Source organism: Cladophialophora immunda, assembly GCF_000835495.1.
Source record: "Cladophialophora immunda strain CBS 83496 unplaced genomic scaffold supercont1.7, whole genome shotgun sequence".
NCBI classification, from domain to species: domain Eukaryota; kingdom Fungi; phylum Ascomycota; class Eurotiomycetes; order Chaetothyriales; family Herpotrichiellaceae; genus Cladophialophora; species Cladophialophora immunda.
The window spans coordinates 1311203-1331888 of record NW_015622547.1 but is presented as its reverse complement, the minus strand read 5'-3'; the positions used below and the strand labels follow the sequence as shown (position 1 = coordinate 1331888).

At 53.6% G+C, this 20686-nt stretch overlaps 6 protein-coding genes across 6 annotated transcripts; 5 read left to right on the top strand and 1 right to left on the bottom strand.

Annotated features, from left to right (window-relative positions):
* Nucleotides 1-4: 4 nt before the first annotated feature.
* Nucleotides 5-3322, top strand: PV07_11242 (uncharacterized protein). Its single transcript, XM_016398661.1, has one exon. It carries the CDS (start codon nucleotides 149-151, stop codon nucleotides 2951-2953), a length of 2805 nt encoding a protein of 934 aa, XP_016243223.1. The 5' UTR covers nucleotides 5-148; the 3' UTR covers nucleotides 2954-3322.
* Nucleotides 3323-4406: 1084 nt separating this feature from the next.
* Nucleotides 4407-7087, top strand: PV07_11241 (uncharacterized protein). Its single transcript, XM_016398660.1, has one exon. It carries the CDS (start codon nucleotides 4902-4904, stop codon nucleotides 6996-6998), a length of 2097 nt encoding a protein of 698 aa, XP_016243222.1. The 5' UTR covers nucleotides 4407-4901; the 3' UTR covers nucleotides 6999-7087.
* A 1030-nt stretch (nucleotides 7088-8117) lies between these two features.
* On the top strand, nucleotides 8118-10712 carry PV07_11240 (uncharacterized protein). Its single transcript, XM_016398659.1, has 3 exons — nucleotides 8118-8775; nucleotides 8838-9019; nucleotides 9084-10712. Exons 1-3 carry the CDS (start codon nucleotides 8618-8620, stop codon nucleotides 10469-10471), a joined length of 1728 nt encoding a protein of 575 aa, XP_016243221.1. The 5' UTR covers nucleotides 8118-8617; the 3' UTR covers nucleotides 10472-10712.
* An 864-nt stretch (nucleotides 10713-11576) lies between these two features.
* On the top strand, nucleotides 11577-13644 carry PV07_11239 (uncharacterized protein). The gene is made up of 5 exons (XM_016398658.1): nucleotides 11577-11806; nucleotides 11867-12451; nucleotides 12514-12687; nucleotides 12737-12811; nucleotides 12897-13644. Exons 1-5 carry the CDS (start codon nucleotides 11614-11616, stop codon nucleotides 13517-13519), a joined length of 1650 nt encoding a protein of 549 aa, XP_016243220.1. The 5' UTR covers nucleotides 11577-11613; the 3' UTR covers nucleotides 13520-13644.
* Nucleotides 13645-14223: 579 nt separating this feature from the next.
* PV07_11238 (uncharacterized protein) lies at nucleotides 14224-17058 on the top strand (the record flags this gene model as incomplete). The annotated part of the gene is made up of 1 exon (XM_016398657.1): nucleotides 14224-17058. The coding sequence occupies one exon, from the start codon at nucleotides 14224-14226 to the stop codon at nucleotides 17056-17058; it is 2835 nt and encodes a 944-aa protein (XP_016243219.1).
* Nucleotides 17059-17428: 370 nt separating this feature from the next.
* On the bottom strand, nucleotides 17429-20605 carry PV07_11237 (uncharacterized protein). Its single transcript, XM_016398656.1, has 3 exons — nucleotides 20123-20605; nucleotides 18847-20037; nucleotides 17429-18771 (listed from the first exon to the last, which is right to left on the bottom strand). Exons 1-3 carry the CDS (start codon nucleotides 20297-20299, stop codon nucleotides 17977-17979), a joined length of 2163 nt encoding a protein of 720 aa, XP_016243218.1. The 5' UTR covers nucleotides 20300-20605; the 3' UTR covers nucleotides 17429-17976.
* Nucleotides 20606-20686: the final 81 nt, after the last annotated feature.

Genomic DNA, 20686 nt, shown 5'->3' with positions numbered 1-20686 from the left:
CTGCCTAGAAGTGAAGAACGCCAAATTTAACACATCGCCCTAGAATTCACAGCTTGGTGACAAAGGCGACGCCATCTACTTTCCAAACTTCCATCACTGCATCAACGATGGTTCCTGTTAGTACGGTGACGCATTCGATCCCGCAAAGATGTTTCGCAACCCTCGAGAGAATGCCTCTTTCCCGATAGACGACCGAGTCCTCCCCTACGTCGGTCGCCCTCCAACTCCCCCTCCCCAGGGTCCAGAACGGAATCCTTACTTCTCATTTCCTGTCGTCCACGCAAGACAGGCTGCAAACCACGCCCCGAAGAAGCGATCTCCAATGTCTAAGACTTCCATGTCTGGTCGCCAACCTGCCTCGAAGACCCCTGTGGCAAAGAAGAACGGGCTTGCCCAGAACCAGAGCATACTCAACTTCTTCGCAAAATCAGAAAAGAATAACCTCACCGGCACAGATACGAGTGCTCCTCCTCCGCTGTTCTTCAAGGACGTACAGCCGGGTATTGAGGCGCGTGAGCTGGGGGGTGACGAGACACGATTCCATGAAGACGGTGGGTCCGTCAAAAAGAGGCGAATCAATGATGATGAGGATTTCGAGGACCTTGTCCGCACCCCGTCACCCGGACTTGAAACTGGTGCTAGCGAGGTCAAGAATGTGCAAAGTTCGCGAGACGGGAACGCGGAGTTGGTTAAGCCGCCACAGAAGTACAGAGGTGGATTCCTCGACGACTCCAGCGATGAGGAGGACAATGACTGGACTGCCGCCATCAATAGCGCTGTCAACGTCACCGACACCACGGAGAAAGTACGAGACACCGGGATCTTGGAGACTTTGAGCACCATTGACGTCGATACAGGATTCACTACGACAGAAAATGCCTCCAAGCAGTTTGACTCGGGTTCTGCCTCCAGGAGAGTCAATGCCGTCGACCAAGATAGGTATGAAGATTCAGAAATCCCTGCAAGGGTCATTCCGCCCTTGACACGCGAAGAAACAAGTGTTTTCGAACCTGGAGAATTCGGCGATGAGGATTTTGAGAACGATGAATTCTTTGATGGAGGAGAAGAATACATGGAGCGCAAGTGGATGGAGGAACAACGAGAGATGGGAATGGATTTTGACGACGAGGACTCAAAATCGGAGACTGAAAGCGTTAGGACGCCCCGAAGCGCTGTGGAAGATGATGTTCAAATCGACGCCGAGGAAAGCGATAGCATCTCTATCTGTCCAATATGTGCTGGGAGCTTGAGAGGGCTATCCGAAAACCAGGCGTCAGCGCATGTCAATGCCTGCCTTGACGGTAATGCTGAACCACTGCCAAAATTGTCCAAACTGAACACAGCTATCGAACCTCCTGCATCCAACGAGATTGGTGCCACTGGTTCTGTCTCTAAACGCTTTCAGCGTGCGGCAATTGCCCGTCCTGCTCAATCTAGTCCTTTTTCCGTGTCGAAAGATGGGAAAGGAGGCTCGGCCTTTACAAGACTCATGTCTAGTCATGCAGAAGACGCCGCCTGGGCAGAGGCAGCAGCACATGAAGCTCAATCTCGCGGCAAACCCGCTTACCGACGAACCTGCCCCTTTTACAAGATCATGCCTGGCCTCTACATCTGTGTTGATGCCTTCCGGTATGGCAAGGTGGAAAATCAAAACGCCTACTTTCTCAGTCATTTCCACAGTGATCACTACATTGGTCTCACGTCCTCATGGTGCCACGGCCCGATCTACGCCAGCAAAGTCACCTGCAATCTAATGGTTCAGCAGCTGAGAGTCGACCCTAAGTGGGTAGTTCCACTCGAGTTCGAGAAGAAGGTCGAGGTCCCGAATACAAAGGGAGTTTTCGTCACTATGATTCCTGCCAACCACTGTCCTGGGTCGTCACTCTACCTGTTCGAAAAAGTCACGGGAAGGAACAAAGACGGCACTCCAAAATTAACCCGTATCCTCCATTGTGGGGACTTTCGGGCATGTCCTGCCCATGTCTCCCATCCTCTCCTACGTCCTGATATTGTCGACAGCATTACTGGCCTAACTAAGCAACAAGTCATTGACACCTGCTACCTGGACACGACCTATCTAACTCCCAAATACGCGTTTCCGAGCCAACACGATGTTATTGATGCTTGTGCGCAAATGTGTGTCAGTTTGTCGAAGGAGATTGTGGACGAAAACGATGGCTGGGAGAAAGTCAAGGCGAACCGCGCTGGTAGTGCGATGAAGAAGTTCCTCGAACAGGGCGAAGCCACTCTCATCAAGCCAGACGACGAGGAGGCGGACAAGAAACCGAAAATGCGAGGACGTCTCCTCGTCGTCATCGGTACCTATTCGATCGGCAAGGAGCGAATCTGCTTGGGAATCGCGAAAGCCCTCGACTCCAAGATCTACGCCCCTCCATCGAAAATGCGCATCTGCCTCTGCCTCGAAGATCCCGAACTTAACGCCAGACTAACGAAGAACCCACTTGAGGCACAGGTTCACATGCAAACATTGATGGAGATCCGAGCCGAGACACTTCGCGACTACCTGATGACCTATAAAGGCCACTTCGCTCGAGTGGTCGGCTTTCGACCGACAGGCTGGTCCTACCGCCCCCCAACGTCACGTTTCACCGAGAACCCGGCGGTCAGTACCGTGCTGCATTCTGATGGCTGGAAAACACGATACACGATGCGGGACTTGGCTCCTCAGCGCGGCAGCACGCGGGAATCGAACTGTTTCGGAGTGCCTTACTCAGAACACAGTTCCTTCCGGGAGTTGACCATGTTTTGCTGCGCTCTGAGGATCAATCGAATCGTCCCAACGGTTAATGTGGGAAGTGCGAGGACCAGGGAGAAAATGAAGGCCTGGATTGAAAAGTGGGAGGCCGAAAAGAGGAAAAACGGATTGTTCACGGTCCAGACCGGGGCGGAGGGTTGGGGGAGTGGAGATGGGAAGCTCAGCTATGGAGTGTAACTACGATTCATGGTACACAGTCGATGTGCAGATGAGTGTCATCGATTGTTGTGCGACGGTGACGGTCACAGCTGCTAACGCGAGAAGGCTGTATAAGGGTCAGGCTGTTGTGATCGTTCCTCATGTGAGCATCTATCCATCGCATGGCAGCTAGCAAGTTCACGCCGCTGTTTCTGGAAGAGACATGGGCTCCCATCAGATCAAACACCACTATTGATCCTTCGAGCCTTGACTCGGTCCAATGTGATCATTTGCAAGCCCTGTGCACTCCTTCTCTGTATCCCGAGTAGTGTCCTGGAACCAGCAATTGATCCCCCTCAGGACTCCCCCCTATCGTCTTGTCAAGAGGATCACTGGCAACGTCCCTGAGGATGTTCTCGGCGTTCCGCAAGGAATGGAGTTGGGATCACCGCGCGCCAGTCGAGCGCAACACGAGCACCCATTTCTGGATCGTCACCACAGCTGCCGGATATCCAGCGTTGCTGTGAGTACGCCGCAACGATTCCGTCGGTGGAATGTGTCTTGACAAGCCCGTTTGGTCCCATTGAGTGCCCGTGCTGCCCGCCCGTGCTGACAGTATTTGCCGCTCGTCTTGCTGTCGCCCCTCTAAGTTCCTTTTCCCTTTTGACTCATTGCTTCTCTCCGACACGCATCCTCCAAAAGTCCCCTGTCGACCTTATCAGGCGGCAAGTGTACGTATCTTACCACCGAGCCTCTTATAAAAATGTTCTTCACGGACGACAAATGGGGGTATTTCAGTTCATCCAGCACGGTGATGTCGTCGAGTTTGATGTTCAGGTATTGGTCGACGGATTTCAGGGTGCCGCGGATGGAAATGTCGTTTTTCAGTTCGACCGTGACGGTCTGCTGGGTTAGGGTTTTGAAGAAACTGTTCCTCTCTTAGTGCAAGCACTTGATGAGCGCATTGAGGGGTGGCATCAAGTACCTGAAGAACAGCATTGTGGGTGACTCGTATTGTTGGTGCACAAAACAAATTTCGATGTGGGTTGTCGTTCGATGCAGGCCTTCGGTTTCAACTTGCGCTAGTCCCAGATCCAAGGATACGACCACTGCTCTCCGCTCCTGCGTGGAAGCACCTCTGTACCACACAGCTGTTGGGTTCCGCAGTCATGCGCTCCGCAGCGGAAGTGATGCCAAGAAATTCCGGCGAAGTGCGGACATGGTCTGCCCGACTCGCAGAAATAAGTACGTCAAAACATTTGTTCCGAATACGCAATGCTCCCCCTCGACTTGATGTCTTCCCTTTTCCAACTTTGGTCAATGATTCGCTCATGACAGAAGCCCTGGTTCGGTACAGATATGCCAACCTTCTCCAAGGATTGCCCCACTGAAAGATCAGTAGATATCGATGATACCTACCCGTTTCATCGAGTCTTGCCTCTTAACGCTGGAGCGCCTTTGCGAATGGCTCGGCAACGGTCCGCTCGCCAGTCCACATGTGGCGCAATCGCTTTCCCTGTTGGCTCGACCCAATATGCGACTATGATGTCGATACCCGCATGAGCAGGCAATGACATCGATGATCTGATTCCGCGAGTCCTTCATTTCCCTGCCACCGCCTGAGATCTCGACTCAGACTTCTCCACGATCGGCAGGTCCTTCGAAGACAGGCGCAAAGATTCGGCCAATGATGATCGCGGCGCAAAATTGCCATGGAATAACTTCTAGGTTTGTCAGTCTGCGGCGACATGTGCCTTGTATTGTTTATGAGACAAACTTGCCGTGTAGCGATATGCAAGCCACTCCTTCCATCCTGTCTCTGTTCTCTCGTTTACCCATTTTTTCATTGCAGGATTGGAATCTCAAGGTTACTCCGTTGTTAGCAAGTACGAGCTCATCTTTGGCTGGGCCTATTGCTGGGTCCCGATGACATCAACAGTCAATGCACCCATACCAAAGCACCACTTCGCGAGTTTAGAGACCTCAGATGTCGCAAACACAGCTACGAACACGCGCCCATGCAGCCGTTGAATACGAGCAACAAGCTGAAAAGCTCTCTCTTGAATCCTCGTCACAGACAGATGACAATGGCGACAGGGCTGGTCATGCCGTTGAAGCCAAGTTCATCACCTCACTAGACCCAGTCATCGAGACGACAGACGGCAACAGACTGCCAGCCGTTCCCGTCCAGGAAGCACATAAAATCAACTTGTTAAAGAGTCGATCTGAAGGCCGACCGTATAGGCCAGGACGACCACGGGGATTGAGCCGGTTCGACAGGCAGAGGGCTGGGGCTGGCGCAGTTGATCGGAGCGAGTTGATGAAAGATGACCACGAAAGCGAATCCAGCCGCTTAGACGAAGCAATCCCAGTCTTGCACACCCATCCGCTATTTCCTCCTTTGCCTCTCTATGGGGCTCCGTCACTTCTACGAGACCTTCAATGTACAGTACTCCGAACGACATCAGCTGTACTCTCGACGGCCTTTCTTACCGTGATCGTACTCGGGGCGTTATTTACATCAATACCTCACTTTGTCAATTATGCATGGCTGTGGCTCACCTTCCGGGATCCTTATAAGCAGAGACCATTCTACGACGAGGAAAGAAGACGTTTAACTATACGCAAGGAGCAAGAGGAGGAATGGGAGAGACGCACGTCGAAACAGGACGCAACAATACAAAACGGTACCATAGAGCCGGCTGCTTCGTCACAAGAGCGACTGGTGGCGCTTGAAGGAGGACCTGACAAGCTAGTCTGCGACATCAGGTATTATGCACGTCGAGTTGGTCTAGACGCTGAAGAATTCAAAGTGCAGACAGAAGACGGCTTTATCCTGACATTGTGGCATATCTACAGCCCTTCAGAATACACCCCGCGTCCAAGCATGGAGCGACAGCCGGACGAGCCATCAGTTTTCACAGATTCCAAAGAAGGCTTCCAACAGCATATCCCAAAGCAGTACTCTGATGGCAACAGAAGATACCCTGTGTTACTGGTGCATGGGCTCCTGCAGAGCGCTGGCGCTTATTGTGCAAACGATGACGACAGTTTGGCCTTTTATCTCTGCAAGTCTGGATACGATGTATGGCTAGGAAACAACCGTTGCGGTTTCAGTCCTGAACATAGTCTGCTAAAGTATCACGATCCACGGATGTGGGCTTGGAATATTCGGCAGATGGGAGTGATGGACCTTCCTGCGTTTATGTCTCGAGTTCTCGTGGAAACAGGTTTCGAGAAGCTCGGATTGGTGTGTCACAGCCAAGGTACTACGGAGGCATTTGTGGCATTGGCGAAAGAGCAGCGACCCGATCTGGGTGACAGGATCAGTGTCTTCTGCGCTCTTGCCCCTGCAGTCTATGCCGGCCCCTTGATTGGCAAGATGTATTTCAAGTTTATGCGGGTTATCTCACCGTCGATGTTTAGGGTTTTCTTTGGCATTCACAGCTTCATCCCGCTGATGATGACCATGCACCGCATGCTTCCTGGCAAGCTCTATGGAGCGCTGGGGTACCGGGTCTTCTCGTTCCTGTTCAATTGGACCGACACGCGGTGGGATCGAGGTCTTCGGGATCGACTCTTTCAATTCTCACCCGTTTACGTAAGTGCGGAGAGCATGAGGTGGTGGCTGGGTCGAGAATGCTTTGCGAAACAAAAGTGCATTCTGGCCACACGCGAAGATGGACAAAATGAGGAGGTGGAGGATGGCGACGGGGAGGAAAGCTCCGAGCGTGCCTCATCCGACGAAGACGATCGAGGCAGAACGGCATGGTACGACGAACATGTTCCTCCACTGGCACTGTGGGTTGCTGGAAGCGACGATCTAGTCGATGGTAGGAGACTTTTGAGGCGGTTTCAACGTGGACGCGAGCCGTTCGTACAAGTGGTCCACAGCAAAGTCATTGAGGAATATGAGCATCTCGATGTGCTTTGGGCAATGGATGCCGTGGAGCAGGTGGGCAGCGAAGTTCGGCAGGTACTCTGGAAGACGATGCCAGAGGAGGCAAGGAGGATATGCAGGAAAATATCTGGAGTCGTGGATGATGATCGAGGGGATAGTCAAAGCAGTGACCAACAAGAGTAAGTGGCAGCGAGGAGCAGAGCGTCGATGTCCGTTCGCAAGAAGCAATTTACAACGAGATACATAATAGAAGAGATACCCCCGTCACACGCCATAATGATACGGAGTATACAGAAGCATATCACACTGGAGAAGCCAATGATTGTAGAGCTAGACAGGGAGCGAGGTTGGCGAAACCTGGAGATATTGACGCTCGTTTTCCGGATCTGGCAGGGCGATGCGGCGCACCCCTGAAAGATAGTGGTCCTAGTAGCCATCACCGACGCAGCCTGGATGGTGAGGGTTAACTGGGAGCCGACCGACGCAGCCCGAGACATGGCTCAAGTGAAGAAGCGAGGCAAAGCACCAGGTCGTTAGAGAAATGTTGAAATAGGAGCAGACATGGAGACCGGATCGCGCGGAGGAAGCTTATCATGAGGCAAAATGGGCTTCAGAAAAGATCTCACAAGGCCACTTGATCGGGCACCTGTGGGCCTGTATCTATTGTCCCTATTGCCATCTACTCGCAAGGGCCTCTGTACCTTTCAGGAATTGTGTCCGATATCCGGCGAGGGCGCAGTGGGCGGAGGATGATTATGGTGCTGAGAGCTCCAGAAGCATTCCTCGTCGAGAAGAGAATATCCAGTGTGAAGTAAGCACAACACATAATCACCGCATTGGAGAGCACCGAGTCCACCAGACTTGATAAGGCGAGGTTGTGATAGACGGTGTGCCAGACCCAGATACGAGTAATTGATGTTGGGATGATACTGGATCGAGGCAGAGGAGGCGAGGGCCTGTGTTCGCCGCAGGTCGTTAGTCAATGAGATTGTCGCGTGGCATTGCAACTTGCAAGTGACAATCTGCCCAGGTGCCCCAGGTGCCCCATGCCACGGCGATAATTGTTGCTAGTGGTCCAGAGTCTCGTTAGGCTCGCCTACTACGGGTCCCTTTAGGCTTTAGCGACGTCGGAGACGCCCACCGCCGGACCCTTTGCTGGCCTCTAGGCATGCCTAAGTGGTTGCGCCCCCTCCACAAGTCGCCATCCCCTCGTCTTGTCCCCTCTTGTCCCATCGTGTCCCCTCTCCGACCTAGTCTTATCTCTCCCTCGCCCACCACCAGCCATTCAGCTTTCTCATCAAAATCTCTCCATGCGATGCTATGTCTGCCACACCTCGTCATGGCCCATGCTGGGCTCCTGGAGAAAGACTCCACCCTCCCGATAACCAGCATCAAGTTACCCGATTAAGGCCTAGCTGGTGTCTGTCGGAGGCCAATTCATGCCCTTCGCCTCAAGGCCCTGGGCAATTTCACCCGCTGTGAGAGGCTCGCCTGCTTCGCTCTGCTTTTTTCTGTTCACCCCAGCTAGCGATGGGATGCAGGCCTTGATTAAAACCCTCCGTTGGCATTCTGCTATGAATACGGGCTGATTGCCTCTCACTCCAAGTTGTCTTCCTCGTGTGTACTTCAACATATCTTCTCACCCGCAGCTAGGTCGCTTGCTGAGAGCATCGGTGCCCTCGCGCAGCCTACCCACGAAGCCCATTCGAACACCTCGGCCGGAATCTGGTCCCTGGACGTCATTGTACATGCAGATAAATTCCACTTCACCCGTATAACATATCCACGATCCCGGCGCCATCATGACTGCAGACCGGAATGCCAGCGTCACCTCGCAGGGAGGACACCGCAAGTCGGTTGCAGAAGAGCCTGTGACATCTGTGCTCGCGGGCGGCGAGGTGCCCATATTTGATCGAGAGTTGACTGCCGACGAGGAGGTGCTCGCGGCGCTTGGTTACGTGTATGTTCCTCCAAAGCTGCTAAGCCCCCGATCGCACAACTTCGATGCTAACACACAAATAGCCCAGAATTCAAGCGTGAATTCTCGTTATGGACCTCGTTTTGTGTTTCTTTCGCCGTCCTAGGCTTGCTTCCGTCCTTCGCTTCCACTCTCTATTACGGCATGGGCTATGCTGGAACGCCCGGTATGGTCTGGGGTTGGTTGATTGCTATGGCTTTCATCCAGTGTGTTGCTATGGGCATGGGTACGTCTCATGTTTGGTTGCTTGAAAGATACTACCCATGTGCTACGGCTAACAAAAAATACAGCTGAGCTGTGCTCGTCCATGCCCACGTCGGGTGGTCTGTACTACGCCGCGGCCGTGCTGGCTCCTCCAGGATATGGCCCCCTGGCTGCCTGGATCACTGGTTGGTCGAATTGGCTGGTCCAAGTCACAGGTGCGCCTTCAGTCGACTACGCATTGGCCTCGATGATCCTCGCCGCCGGATCCATCCAAAATCCCGACTTTATCCCCCAGAACTACCAAGTATTCCTTCTGACCACCCTGATCATGATCCTCCATGCTTGCATCTCATCCATGCCCACCCGCTGGATCGCGACGTTCAATTCCTATGGGAGCACGTTCAACATTATCGCATTGGTCATCACTATCATCACGATTCCGGCGGCCACCAACCGTGAGTCCCAGGGACTGCCTCGTTTCACCAAAAGCAGCACCGTCTGGGGCAACTTCTACGAGGGAACGGACTTTCCCAATGGGGTCGCTCTACTCATGTCGTTCATCGCCGTCATCTGGACCATGTCGGGATACGATGCGCCTTTCCATCTTGCGGAGGAGTGCAGCAACGCGAATATTGCCAGCCCTCGGGCCATCGTCCTGACCTCTGGCATCGGCGGTGTCATGGGTTGGTTCTTGCAATTGGTCGTGGCTTATACTGTGATCAATATCGATGACGTCCTCGATTCAGATATCGGCCAGCCGTGGGCATCCTACCTGATGCAAATCCTACCTAAGAACACGGCTCTGGCTCTGCTCTCCATGACCATTGTCTGCGGCTTCTCCATGGGCCAGGGTTGCATGATCGCGGCATCACGAGTCACCTTCGCTTACGCCCGTGATAATTGTTTCCCGTATTCCAATCTGTGGAAGCAAGTCAACCCGATCACCAAAACCCCCGTTAATGCCGTCTGGTTGAATTGCGTGGTGGGGATTCTTCTGACTCTGCTCCTCTTTGGAGGTGAGGCATCCATCGGCGCCATTTTCAGCGTTGGCGCCATTGCCGCATTTGTGGCCTTCACCATTCCCATTACCATTCGAACTTTCTTCGTCGGCAACCGCTTCCGTCGCGGACCATGGCACCTTGGGAAATTCTCGTATCCTATCGGTGTGGCATCGACATCCTTCACCCTGCTGATGATCCCCATCCTCTGCCTGCCCAGCGTAACAGGCTCGGATCTGGATGCGTCGCTCATGAACTGGACCTGTTTGGTGTGGGGTGGGCCGATGCTGTTTGTTCTGATCTGGTGGGTGGTGGACGCCCACAAGTGGTTCACCGGACCGAAGGTGAACATCCAACATATGATGCTGGGAAGAGATGAGAATGTTATCGATGGCAAGGAGGGCTCCGACTCGGGCAGCGGGATTTCGCCAGCCCCAGCCTCCGATATGGACAAGGCAATCTTGAACAAAGTGTGAGGAGATGGCGGATCAAAAGTACGAAGGTTGATTTTGAAGCGACGTAACCGCTGTTATCTTTTATTGTGTCCTTTTGGGAGGAGAGTGTATGTATACCCCGTGATTGGAAGTCCACCTCGACGACTATCTAGTGTAATTTGAATGAGCACTCGACGAATCTTACTTGGATTGCCTGTGCACGGGATTTGCAATCTCAATGTGACAAACCTGCACGTGCCTGCGGGCAGCGGGCGATGCGGATGGCGCCGAAGGGAAAGAGGCGAGAAGGACCAGGAACTGTGGCTGTTCCTCTTCCTCTTCCGATTGGTGTAGAGCCAATGTAACTGGGTAAATGGATGGATGGATGGTAGGATGAATGGACCGTGGGATCAGAGCGAGTGTTGGCCACAGGCCCAAATCTGCCCCGTAAGATTATAGCCAACATCTCCGTCATCATTGGACCAAGGTCACTCACAGGCACTTGTTCGGTCAATCAAACAGCAATCAAAACGGGCTTCAACTCTCTCCTCTCTACGAACAGGAATGCATTCTCTGCATTTTCTCGAAGGAAGTCAATTGCAGGAGCGCACGAGACCCCGATGGCTTTACGTATCCATCCGGGGGATTTCCGCTTGATGAAGCTTGATATGCACCGATCAGCGGCTATCATCCAGCCATACGCAGCTCGACTACGGCAGGGCAATGACCCGTCCATTGCCTGGGAATCCCTACTAGCAATCACTCGCTACGAGGCGGCAATCCACATCCTGTCTATACTCGAGTTACATCCCTCGGCACATGCCTTCAAGGCATGAGGCGTAGAATCCTTCGACCTGCTGCAAAGAGCAATGATTGTCCCGCGAGCATCCACCTTCCCCCACAAACGAGCAGGATGAAGCTTTATCAAGCATTTTGGTCAGGCACCCTTGAACCAGCGCTATCTCGACTGGACAATGCAACCTTCCTATCTTGCTGCTGCCTTCTGGGATGAGTGCGTCATGCGACAGCTTGCCACTGGTAGCGCGAAGATTTGCTGTGCAAGGTAGCTCAGAGGAAGCTCCCACAGTCGACATGTGGCCCATAAATACTCTGCTGGGTCGCGGTCTCCACGCCTCTGCTGTTTGGCATCGTCTTCCGCCTGGGTTTGCAAGCATCTGGACACCATGCATTTCACCGCTCTTCTGACCGCGTCGCTGGCGGCTGGCGCGTTTGCGCAGTCTGTGTCGAACCCACACAAGATGGCTGCGCAGAAGTTGGCCAAGAGAGCTCCAGCTCCGGCTCCACCACAAGAGCGCCGGTCAGTGCATTCGCTCAGGAAACGACAACAGTCGAGCTACTTGACGTCCCAGACCGAGAGTGAGTCCGCTGGTTGACACTCGAGACACACAAAGGTGGAATGGGCACTGACGAGAGCAGAGTTTGCCGTCAACGGCACCGGAGTTCCACTCGTCAACTTTGACATTGGCGAGTCATATGCGGGCACACTGTCCATTGACGGGAACAGCTCGAACCAGAACCAGCTGTTCTTTTGGTTCTTTCCCTCGGATAATCCTGAGGCGTCGGACGAGATCACCATCTGGCTGAACGGCGGTCCTGGATGCAGCTCGCTCGACGGCCTTCTGCAAGAACATGGCCCCTTCCTATGGCAGAGTGGCACCTACGCGCCATTGCCAAACCCGTTTTCCTTTACGAACCTTACCAACATGGTCTACGTCGACCAGCCGATTGGCACCGGCTTCTCCCCTGCAGCAAAGGGAGCCCCAGCAAAGATCAACAACGAGGTTGACGTTGGCAGACAGTTTGCTGGCTTCTGGAAAAACTTCATGACCACCTTCAACATGACGGGAAGGAAAGTTTACATCACCGGCGAGTCGTATGCGGGACAATACATCCCATACATTGCCAGCTATATGATTGATCAGAACAACACCGACTTTTACAATGTCGCTGGAATTCAAATCAACGATCCTAGTATTGGGCTTAACTCGGTGCTCAACGAAGGTAAGCGCCCAGGTGTATCCTGACGCCAGTATTGTTCAGTGTAGCTGACGCCTAGACAACAGTGCCTGCCGCCACGCACATGAACAACTATGCCAACGTCTTCGCGCTCAACGACACGTTCGTGGCCGCCATCAACAAGCGGGCAGAGCAGTGCGGCTACATCGAGTATATGGAGAATGCATTGACCTTCCCACCCAAGGGCAAATTCCAGGAACCGGTGAACGCCTCAAACCCAGGTAGGTGACTCTAGAGATCGTTGTTTGGTGCTAACTTGAGCTGCCACAGATTGCTTCATCTGGGAGGATATCATTTTTGCTGAGCTCTACGTCAACCCTTGTTTCAACTTTTATCACTTGACAGGTAGGACGAGACTTGCTCTGGCATCTCCTTCGCCTCGTGTCCATGCAAAGAACCAAACACTGACACAAAGTTCGACCACCGACAGATTACTGCCCGTTCTTGAACGACGAACTTGGCTTCCCATCTCTCGGCAACGGACCAAACAACTACTTCAACCGCAGCGACGTCCAAGCCGCGATCCACGCCCCTCCTACCGACTACGTGATCTGTGGTGACGACAGCCTCTTCCCCAACGGTGACCAATCTCCCCCGTCATCCTTCAGCGCCCTCCCACATGTTATCGAATCTACGAACAACGTCATCGTCGGCAGCGGTCTGTTGGACTACCTCCTCATGACCAACGGCACGCTGATGACCCTGAACAACATGACCTGGAACGGTGCCCAAGGCTTCTCCAAGAAACCCTCCGACAAGTTCTTCGTGCCTTACAACCCCTCGATCGGGTTTGTCATTCAGGAAACGACCAACCAGCCTATCCCCGCCACACCTGTGGGCTTGGTCGCCGGCGGTGGATACATGGGTACCACGCACACCGAGAGAGGATTGACCTGGGTAACTGTCGACATGGCGGGTCACGAGATTCCTCAATACGTCCCGGGCGCGGCGTACAGACAGCTCGAGTTTTTGCTGGGTAGAATCAAGAGCCTGACCCAAATGGGCGACTTCTCGACGCAGCACGGTAACTACACTGGCACAACTCCATTGTAGACGGCTGGATCGCCGGACGAGGGTTGGGGGTCCAGATGCAGTACGCTCAGCTACTTATGGTGCCGAAGCAATCACATGTTAGTTAGCTGTAATGCCACACGGTATACGAAAATTTTATGATCGAGAAATTCTCTGTGTGACTGTACACTTGTTTCAATTATCCGCCAGCCTCTGACTATGTATGAGTCGAGTCGAGTCGAGTCGACAGCGCAGATCTGGTTCAGTAGCAAGTGGCACCTCTGACACGGTATGGAGGCTTTGTCTTGATAGCAACAAGGTGGCCGCTATATCAGATATGGCTAATATTGTTAATGAGGGTAGGGTCACCACTGTGTCCAAGGGTAGAGTAAATACCTAGGCACTCGAGGTACCATTCGTACATCATGATGAGCTCTGAGTAAATCTGCTGCGACCCTTTTCCCGTCAGACTGAGCACCTTATTTTTTTGATGTCAGCCCGAGCTCCCCAATCACTAGTAGTTTATTGGCGGATGCCCCGAATTCTACTTGTCAGACACAAACATCCCATAACCAACAATCCCATAACCTGGCGCCTTAACAGAGACCGCGTGACTGCGCGTCATCTCGACGCGTTTCATTCTCAATGCCGCATCCCCCACCGGACAGCGGCCCTCCACCCACAAATCCCTGTGTTATGCCTGCTCCCTGCCCTTTTCAGGTCGGGAAAGGACTTTTGGAACTCCCATGGCTCTTGAGCCCAGGTCGCCGTCCATGCACAACCGCTTGATGGGAACCAGAATCCCTCACCCTCCATCCACCAATTTTCATGACGGTGAAGAGTTTCCCGCCCCGCCCGCGAAGCGACTCAAGGCTGCTGTATCGACCGGCACCGCCAGTCCGAAGCGCGAGTCTCCCAAAAAGTCTACCCAGAAGAGGAGGATCAAGGATGAGATTCCAGACTCGGAAGAAGAAGAGGGAGAAGAAAACGGCCTGGAGGGACGGGCAGACCCTAGCTCTGATCCTCCACGGGCAACACAGTTGGAGGCTACTCTGCCACCGGTCAAGACGGATGAAGAAGCCATAGAGGCTTATGAGGCTTACAAGGCAAGTGAATACGCGCATGACAACCAAGATGGCCGAGATGAAGACACGACATTATCGAGGCTTGAATCACGCTCTTGGGTCAGAGGTCGTAGCTCTATTTACGTGGACGCCTTCAACCTCGCTCTGGACACGGTCCTCGACGAGGAAGCGCATCTCTTCAACGAAGCCGAGTTGAGTCTGTTTGGCATATGGAGGCAACTGAGCTACGAAGCGCAATATCTCTACGTGCGGCTGTTCCTTCGCAAGACCAGTAAATGGTTCCGAGTCAAAGACCTTCAGTATTACAGTGATGTCGCAGACATGGAGGCAGCCGTCGCGGAGTTGCAGAAGGAAAGACTTCTACCTGCCGTAGACGAAGCGCCTGGTGTCCACCCGGGGGAATTGGAACCTCCCGAAGGCACGGTTTTGGGTGAGACATTTACTTTTGCAGAATGTTCGTCGGAACACATCAAAACACTCGACGAGGCCAGCAGTCTCTTACTTTTAGACGAATTGAAGACGCTCGCTAAACAGGCAAAAGTCCAAGGCAAGAACAAACGAGAACTGTTGCAGAATTTCCGGCGCACCAGCGGCAGGCAAGCTGGTCTGGGTTTCAAAGAACTAAGACGTACGGAGACGCAGGAGTCGGGGAGTGCCATGTCTGAGGACAATCAGTCGATCTATGATGAAGACGGAGAGGAGAGCAGTGGGCCTGGCACCCCGAACGCTTCGAGCGCCAATCGAGACGCTCACTTTACGAAGAAAATACTTGATCGGACAGGACGTTGCATCCGACTCTCTCTGACCCCGTTGAAGCTTTTCGAACGTGTCCATCTTGTCTTCTACCGTAGCACGGAATGGACGGAGAAAAGCCTGACGACCTTGATCCTGGCGAAGATATCCCGCCGCAATTTCCCAGAGTACATCGTTAGCCGGTCGACCACCATTTTCGAGTCCCGTGCTCTCCTCCTCGAATTCGAAGCCAGTCTGCGCACACAGTTCCGGATAGACAACATACTTGAATTCAACGGGACGCCGGGCCGGAAAGCTCTGGAGGAAGTAAAAGAGATCTTTGAGGCGGTGTATCCGCGGTGGAAAGCCCTGCTGGCAGAAGAACAGAGGAAGGAAGACCGCGTCTATGAGAGTGGAGAGGGTGCTTATCTACGTCGCTTCAGCCCAGCTTGGGTTTACACGCGTATTGTGCATAAGGCCCTTCACCCTCTTGCCCGGTTCAAGGAGCATCTTCGTGAGCACGGACTATTGAACGAGCTATTGGACCAACGGCTCTTCCACGCGGCCAGAAGAGGTGCATGGTACCAACGCAAAGCACTGTTGGAGGAACACTACATGCATGCTCTCACGGCCGATGAAGGCCGATCTTTCGAGGCAAATAAGAAGCACTGGAAGCGCATCGCATTGAAGACCTGTGAGCTGGGCCTTCAAGATAAAGAATGCCATGTCATCTATCACTATGACCTGCAGAAGCGGGTCAAGAAGTTGGAAAAGCAGTTACGAGTGCCACTTCGGGAACAGCACGACTTCGGACATGTGAAGCTTGGGAAAGCTGTGGAGAGAGATGTCGTGGGTATCAAAATTGAGCAAGGCCGCGAGGATACACCGTCACGAAATCTCACGTTTAGTCGAAAGAATAGCGCCAACACGGTTATGGACGGCGATCCAGCGGCGAGCAATAACACCAAGCGCCCTTCTCTCCCCAACCAACCCAGTAATCCAATGCTTGGAAGCAAGACAGTCTGGCTTGACCATCTGGACACCGACCTCCCCGTCTCCGTCGAATCTATGTGCCTCTCCCACTATCGTCACGTATTGGGTTACAAAGGCTACCACTCAGAGGGCGGGATCCTGCGAACGATCTTCGGCCTTTTGTTCTACGACATCCTCTTCTTCAATCCGTACATCCCCAACGTCTTCCAGACGGCCTATCAGACCTGTCCGCTCGATTTGCACACGGACAGTTTCTTTTCGGCCCGCATGCCGGAAATTCTGGCGCGGATCAATCAGATCTCGAACGGCGAGGCTGTAGAGATTGTCCAGAGGGTGTGGGCACAAGAGCACGAGAGACGGACGTGCATCGTCGGAGTGAGGTGGGACGAGTTTGAAAAGGACGATCTCTTGGAGCTGGTGGGCTGCTGGGAGGGCCAGGCGTTGGGCACGGTCATGCTGGTCATGGCGCAGGAGTATCAGAGCCGGGGCGGCGGCGTGCCGGATCTGGTGCTGTGGAAGGTTCGTGGCCAGGCTGATCAGGACCAGAGTGGCGATAACGGTGACGACGACGACGACGACGACGGTGACCATGCTCAAGTTCAGAGTGATGGACCCCGACACCAAGCCAAGGGCGAAATCCTCTTCGCCGAAGTCAAGTCCGCGAACGACCGCCTGAGCGACACGCAGAGGCTTTGGATCAGTGTCCTCCTCTCCGCGGGCGTCAAGGTCGAGCTGTGCCACGCGGTGGCCGGCGAGACCAGGTCCGAGTGAGTCGTTGGAGCCATCATAGCGCTCCAACGGTGAAATGAGCACCTAGGAAGCAAGGTAGGTAGGTATGTACGCCATGCCATGCCATACGTAGGTACCTAGGTATGTATGTACGGGGTACCCCCGGGTATATAGGCACGGGAAGTAAGCAATTACGACACCCCTATTCATCTTTTTTTCCTACTCCTTGTCTGTCCGTCTGCCTGTCTATCTGCTCTCTGTCCGCTGTCTTGTGAGCGAGCCCATCAATCTATCCGTCTATTCCAGCAAGCAAGCAAGCAAACTAGCCAGCTATACTAGCTATACTAGCTATACTATAGCATACATAGATAGTAGCTGCTTGTAAAGCTTCTTGTTCATATTCATGTTCACGTTCGTGTTCTGTGTTCATGTTCTCTCATTTTGTGCTCGAGCTCTAAATGTCTAGCTAACTACCCCCGAGTATGTAGGTAGGTAGTGAGTGTTGATGCATCACGTTGTGTTGTACATAGCGGTACAATCTATTCCCCGCCGGCCACCCAGGAACAACAACAGCCCGTGGCGCTATGCTGCGCTATGCTCGTCCTCCCCTGCCAGCCGAACCGCGCTGGGGAAAAAAACCACTAGGAAAAGAAGGAGACAAAAAAACACACATCCCAAGATATGCATGCATGCATGCATTGGAAAACGACGGCATCCATCCCTCGTGGACATATCCCAACTGATGCGTGTGTGCGTGCGTGCTGTCCATGCCCGCGGTGGGCGTGAATAAAGGGAGAAAAGGAGAATGGGCAAGCACGGGAAAAATAGCGCCAGTTCAATCCACCTTTTTCTGCGCTTCGCCTCTCAACAAGAGAAAGGGATAGTTCCCGAAAGGGGGATGGGGAGGAGCGAGAGGGAGTAGGAAGGTTAGGGGAGGGTGCTCTGCTTCTCACTTGGGGCTCACAATTTCCTCCCGAACCAGCCAACGCCTTTCTCCACGGCCTCCTTGCCCGCCGCTGCCGCCATGGCGTGTTGCTGCATCAAGCTGCCCGCCTCTTTACTGGGCTTGACCCGGCCGAAGTTAACGTCCAAGTCCAGCAGGATCTTCAACGCGTTGCGGCTGCGCAGGTACGGCAACGGGGCCTTGGCCTCCCTAAGACCAACCCCCGGTTCCACTCTGCCGGCCATGCCCGCGACGCCGCCGCCGGCTTTGACCTTCTCGGCCTCGTCCGAGCCCGGGAACGGGAGCAGCGTCGAGAGCACTTCGTACGCGGCCAGCGTGAAGCCGAACTGCGGTGACGAACGCAGGATACGTGCCGGGCCGCCCTTGAAAAACGCCTTGAAGCCTTCTTCCTTGAGGATCTTGCGCGCGCAGTCTCCGAGACCGTTGTACGTCGCCTCGCCCTTGCGGGCTTCCACCTGCAGTCGGGTCTTGATCACGTCGCAGGGGGTCGTGAGGTATGCGGCTGGCATGCCTGCGATGGCACCGGCGGTCAGAAGCTGCAAGACGCCCAGTGACTTGGTGGGTGATTCGCCGAAGAAATCTTTCTTGAGGTGACTGTACGTGGGGAAGTAGATGGCCGAAAAAGGAACGTCGCGCAACAAGCAGGCCGTCACACCCTTGTACAAGCCTAGGATACCGAGATTTCGAACGATCCACATCGCACTACGTTTGGGAACCGCATCCGATTTCTTGGCCAGTTCACCTTGGACCTGCAGGCGAATTTTGACGATTTCGAGCGGGTTGGTAAAGACCTGCAACGCAGAGCACACCGTCAGTACCATACTTACCAGCTGGTGTTATCAAATGCCTCAAATGCTCGGACTCACCACTTGACAAGCCCCTGCGGAGCCACCAGCAAGAATCTCCGCCCAGAGCTGGATCCTGCCGGTCTGTTTGTCCGTGAATCTTCCTCGCACGATATCGTTCACCGTGAGCTTGATAGCTTTTTCGGGAGCAACCCCGACCAATTGAGGTAGTACGCCCGAGTACAGCCCACGAACACCTTCATTCCGGATAACCTTGCGCGCACAGTCGATGGAGTTTTCATAAAGTCGTTCACCGGGTCGGGTGCTCCGCTGATTTTGCATGCGTGTCTTGACCAGGTCGATGGGATAGACCATGAATGCACCAAACGCGCCGGCGATGGAGCCAAGACCGAAATGGTGTGCAGATTCGAGCAAGCTGCGAAGAAACTGTTGAGACTTGGACACGGCGCGGTCGGCAGCTTCGGCAACCGCATTCAATTTAGCCCCTGCTGTTTGATAGCTGGCATCCAACACCTTGGCAAAGTCATCGAGGCTCAACCGCCCGGTAGGGGAGTCGAGACTGGCAAAATGAAACAAGATATCGGCTTCCATGGGGGTATAGAGAGAGAAGCGAGTCAAGCGAGCAGCTTCGTTGAGGAAATCTGTGCGGTCGATTCTGCCATCCGGAGATTTCGCTGTCGCGTTGCGAATGATCAGATCGAGCAGGTCCATTTCACGGATGACGTTCTGGAAGGCACGGACATTTGCGTATGAGATCTTGGTGCCCGACGAGATATTGCACAGAGTCGGCAGGTTCTCCAATAGATGGTCAGACAACTTATGTCCTGCAGTGGCTCGGATGATGCGTTCGAAGTCCTCGGGGTCGATATAGCCATCTTTGTCCTTATCGTACAAATGGAACGCTTGCCGGATGCGCTCACCCTGCAAACCACGCATCATCTGCGCAAATTGGGGGTATGTCATCTCATGTCTCTTATTTTTCCCGCCGATATATAGCGAAGCCCATTCTGAGTTGAAGTCGAAGGGGATACTTTCTTGGCCTCTGTTCTGTTCGTAGATCTTTTGGAAGGAGTCGGACTTGATCGAGCCTGTTCCGTCTTCGTCGAATAATCTGAAAGCGATTTCATACTCTGCGTCCGACTTGGCGAGGAGATTATCAAAGGCGGCCCATTCCGACATGGTGATCTTGCCGCGCTTGTGACGGTCCGCGACTCCAAAGAGGATGCCATATTGTTCCCGTTTAATTTTGTGCTGCGACGGGCGCGAGCGCGTTAGCCGACATGTGCCAACGGATTGGGGTGAGCGACATGTGACGCGCGCCGGGGACGGGACTCACATAGTCTTCTTCTGGCGGCGCGATAGCATTGATAAAATCCTCCTCGTTCATATAAAGATCTCCGTCTTCGCCTTTGTTTGAATGTCTCAGGAAGGTCATGCGCGATTCTGTCGACAGGCTTGCAGGAGCCGTTGAGCCCAGCAGGGACTCTTTTACAGCTTCTGTGACGGTCGCCATGGTCTAGAATAGAACACCAGGGCCGTTGGACGGACGGATTATGACGGACGGTGGACGAAGTGTTGCTGTGCAAACCCGGTCCAGGAGGTTCGGTCGCGCCGAACGATAAATCAGAAGTGAAGGCACACGAAAGTAAGAAGTGAATGAGCCGACCGAGGAGCGGTCACAGGGGCTGCAGATAATGCTACAGTGAGGGACAGCAAGGGAATACTGGACGGAGAAGCAAGATAGAAGCAAGAGATTGCTTATGGGAGAGGCGGTGATGCGTGTCCCCTTCTGACCCTTTCTCGCCCTCCAAAAACCGCAGTTTCGGGGCACAAAATTAAACAAAAATTTGGAGCTCTGGTCTCGCTATCGATTTAGCCGCGGGCTAGCCCAGACAGGCAA

Coding starts and splice junctions, on each gene's coding strand:
- PV07_11242 (XM_016398661.1), top strand. CDS start 149: ATGTTTCGCAACCCTCGAGAGAATGCCTCTTTCCCGATAGACGACCGA.
- PV07_11241 (XM_016398660.1), top strand. CDS start 4,902: ATGTCGCAAACACAGCTACGAACACGCGCCCATGCAGCCGTTGAATAC.
- PV07_11240 (XM_016398659.1), top strand. CDS start 8,618: ATGACTGCAGACCGGAATGCCAGCGTCACCTCGCAGGGAGGACACCGC. Junction 8,776..8,837: donor CTCGCGGCGCTTGGTTACGT/GTATGTTCCTCC, acceptor ACACACAAATAG/CCCAGAATTCAAGCGTGAAT. Junction 9,020..9,083: donor GTGTGTTGCTATGGGCATGG/GTACGTCTCATG, acceptor CAAAAAATACAG/CTGAGCTGTGCTCGTCCATG.
- PV07_11239 (XM_016398658.1), top strand. CDS start 11,614: ATGCATTTCACCGCTCTTCTGACCGCGTCGCTGGCGGCTGGCGCGTTT. Junction 11,807..11,866: donor CTTGACGTCCCAGACCGAGA/GTGAGTCCGCTG, acceptor TGACGAGAGCAG/AGTTTGCCGTCAACGGCACC. Junction 12,688..12,736: donor GGTGAACGCCTCAAACCCAG/GTAGGTGACTCT, acceptor GAGCTGCCACAG/ATTGCTTCATCTGGGAGGAT.
- PV07_11237 (XM_016398656.1), bottom strand. CDS start 20,299: ATGGCGACCGTCACAGAAGCTGTAAAAGAGTCCCTGCTGGGCTCAACG. Junction 20,038..20,122: donor CGCCGCCAGAAGAAGACTAT/GTGAGTCCCGTC, acceptor CGCCCGTCGCAG/CACAAAATTAAACGGGAACA. Junction 18,772..18,846: donor CCGCAGGGGCTTGTCAAGTG/GTGAGTCCGAGC, acceptor TCTGCGTTGCAG/GTCTTTACCAACCCGCTCGA.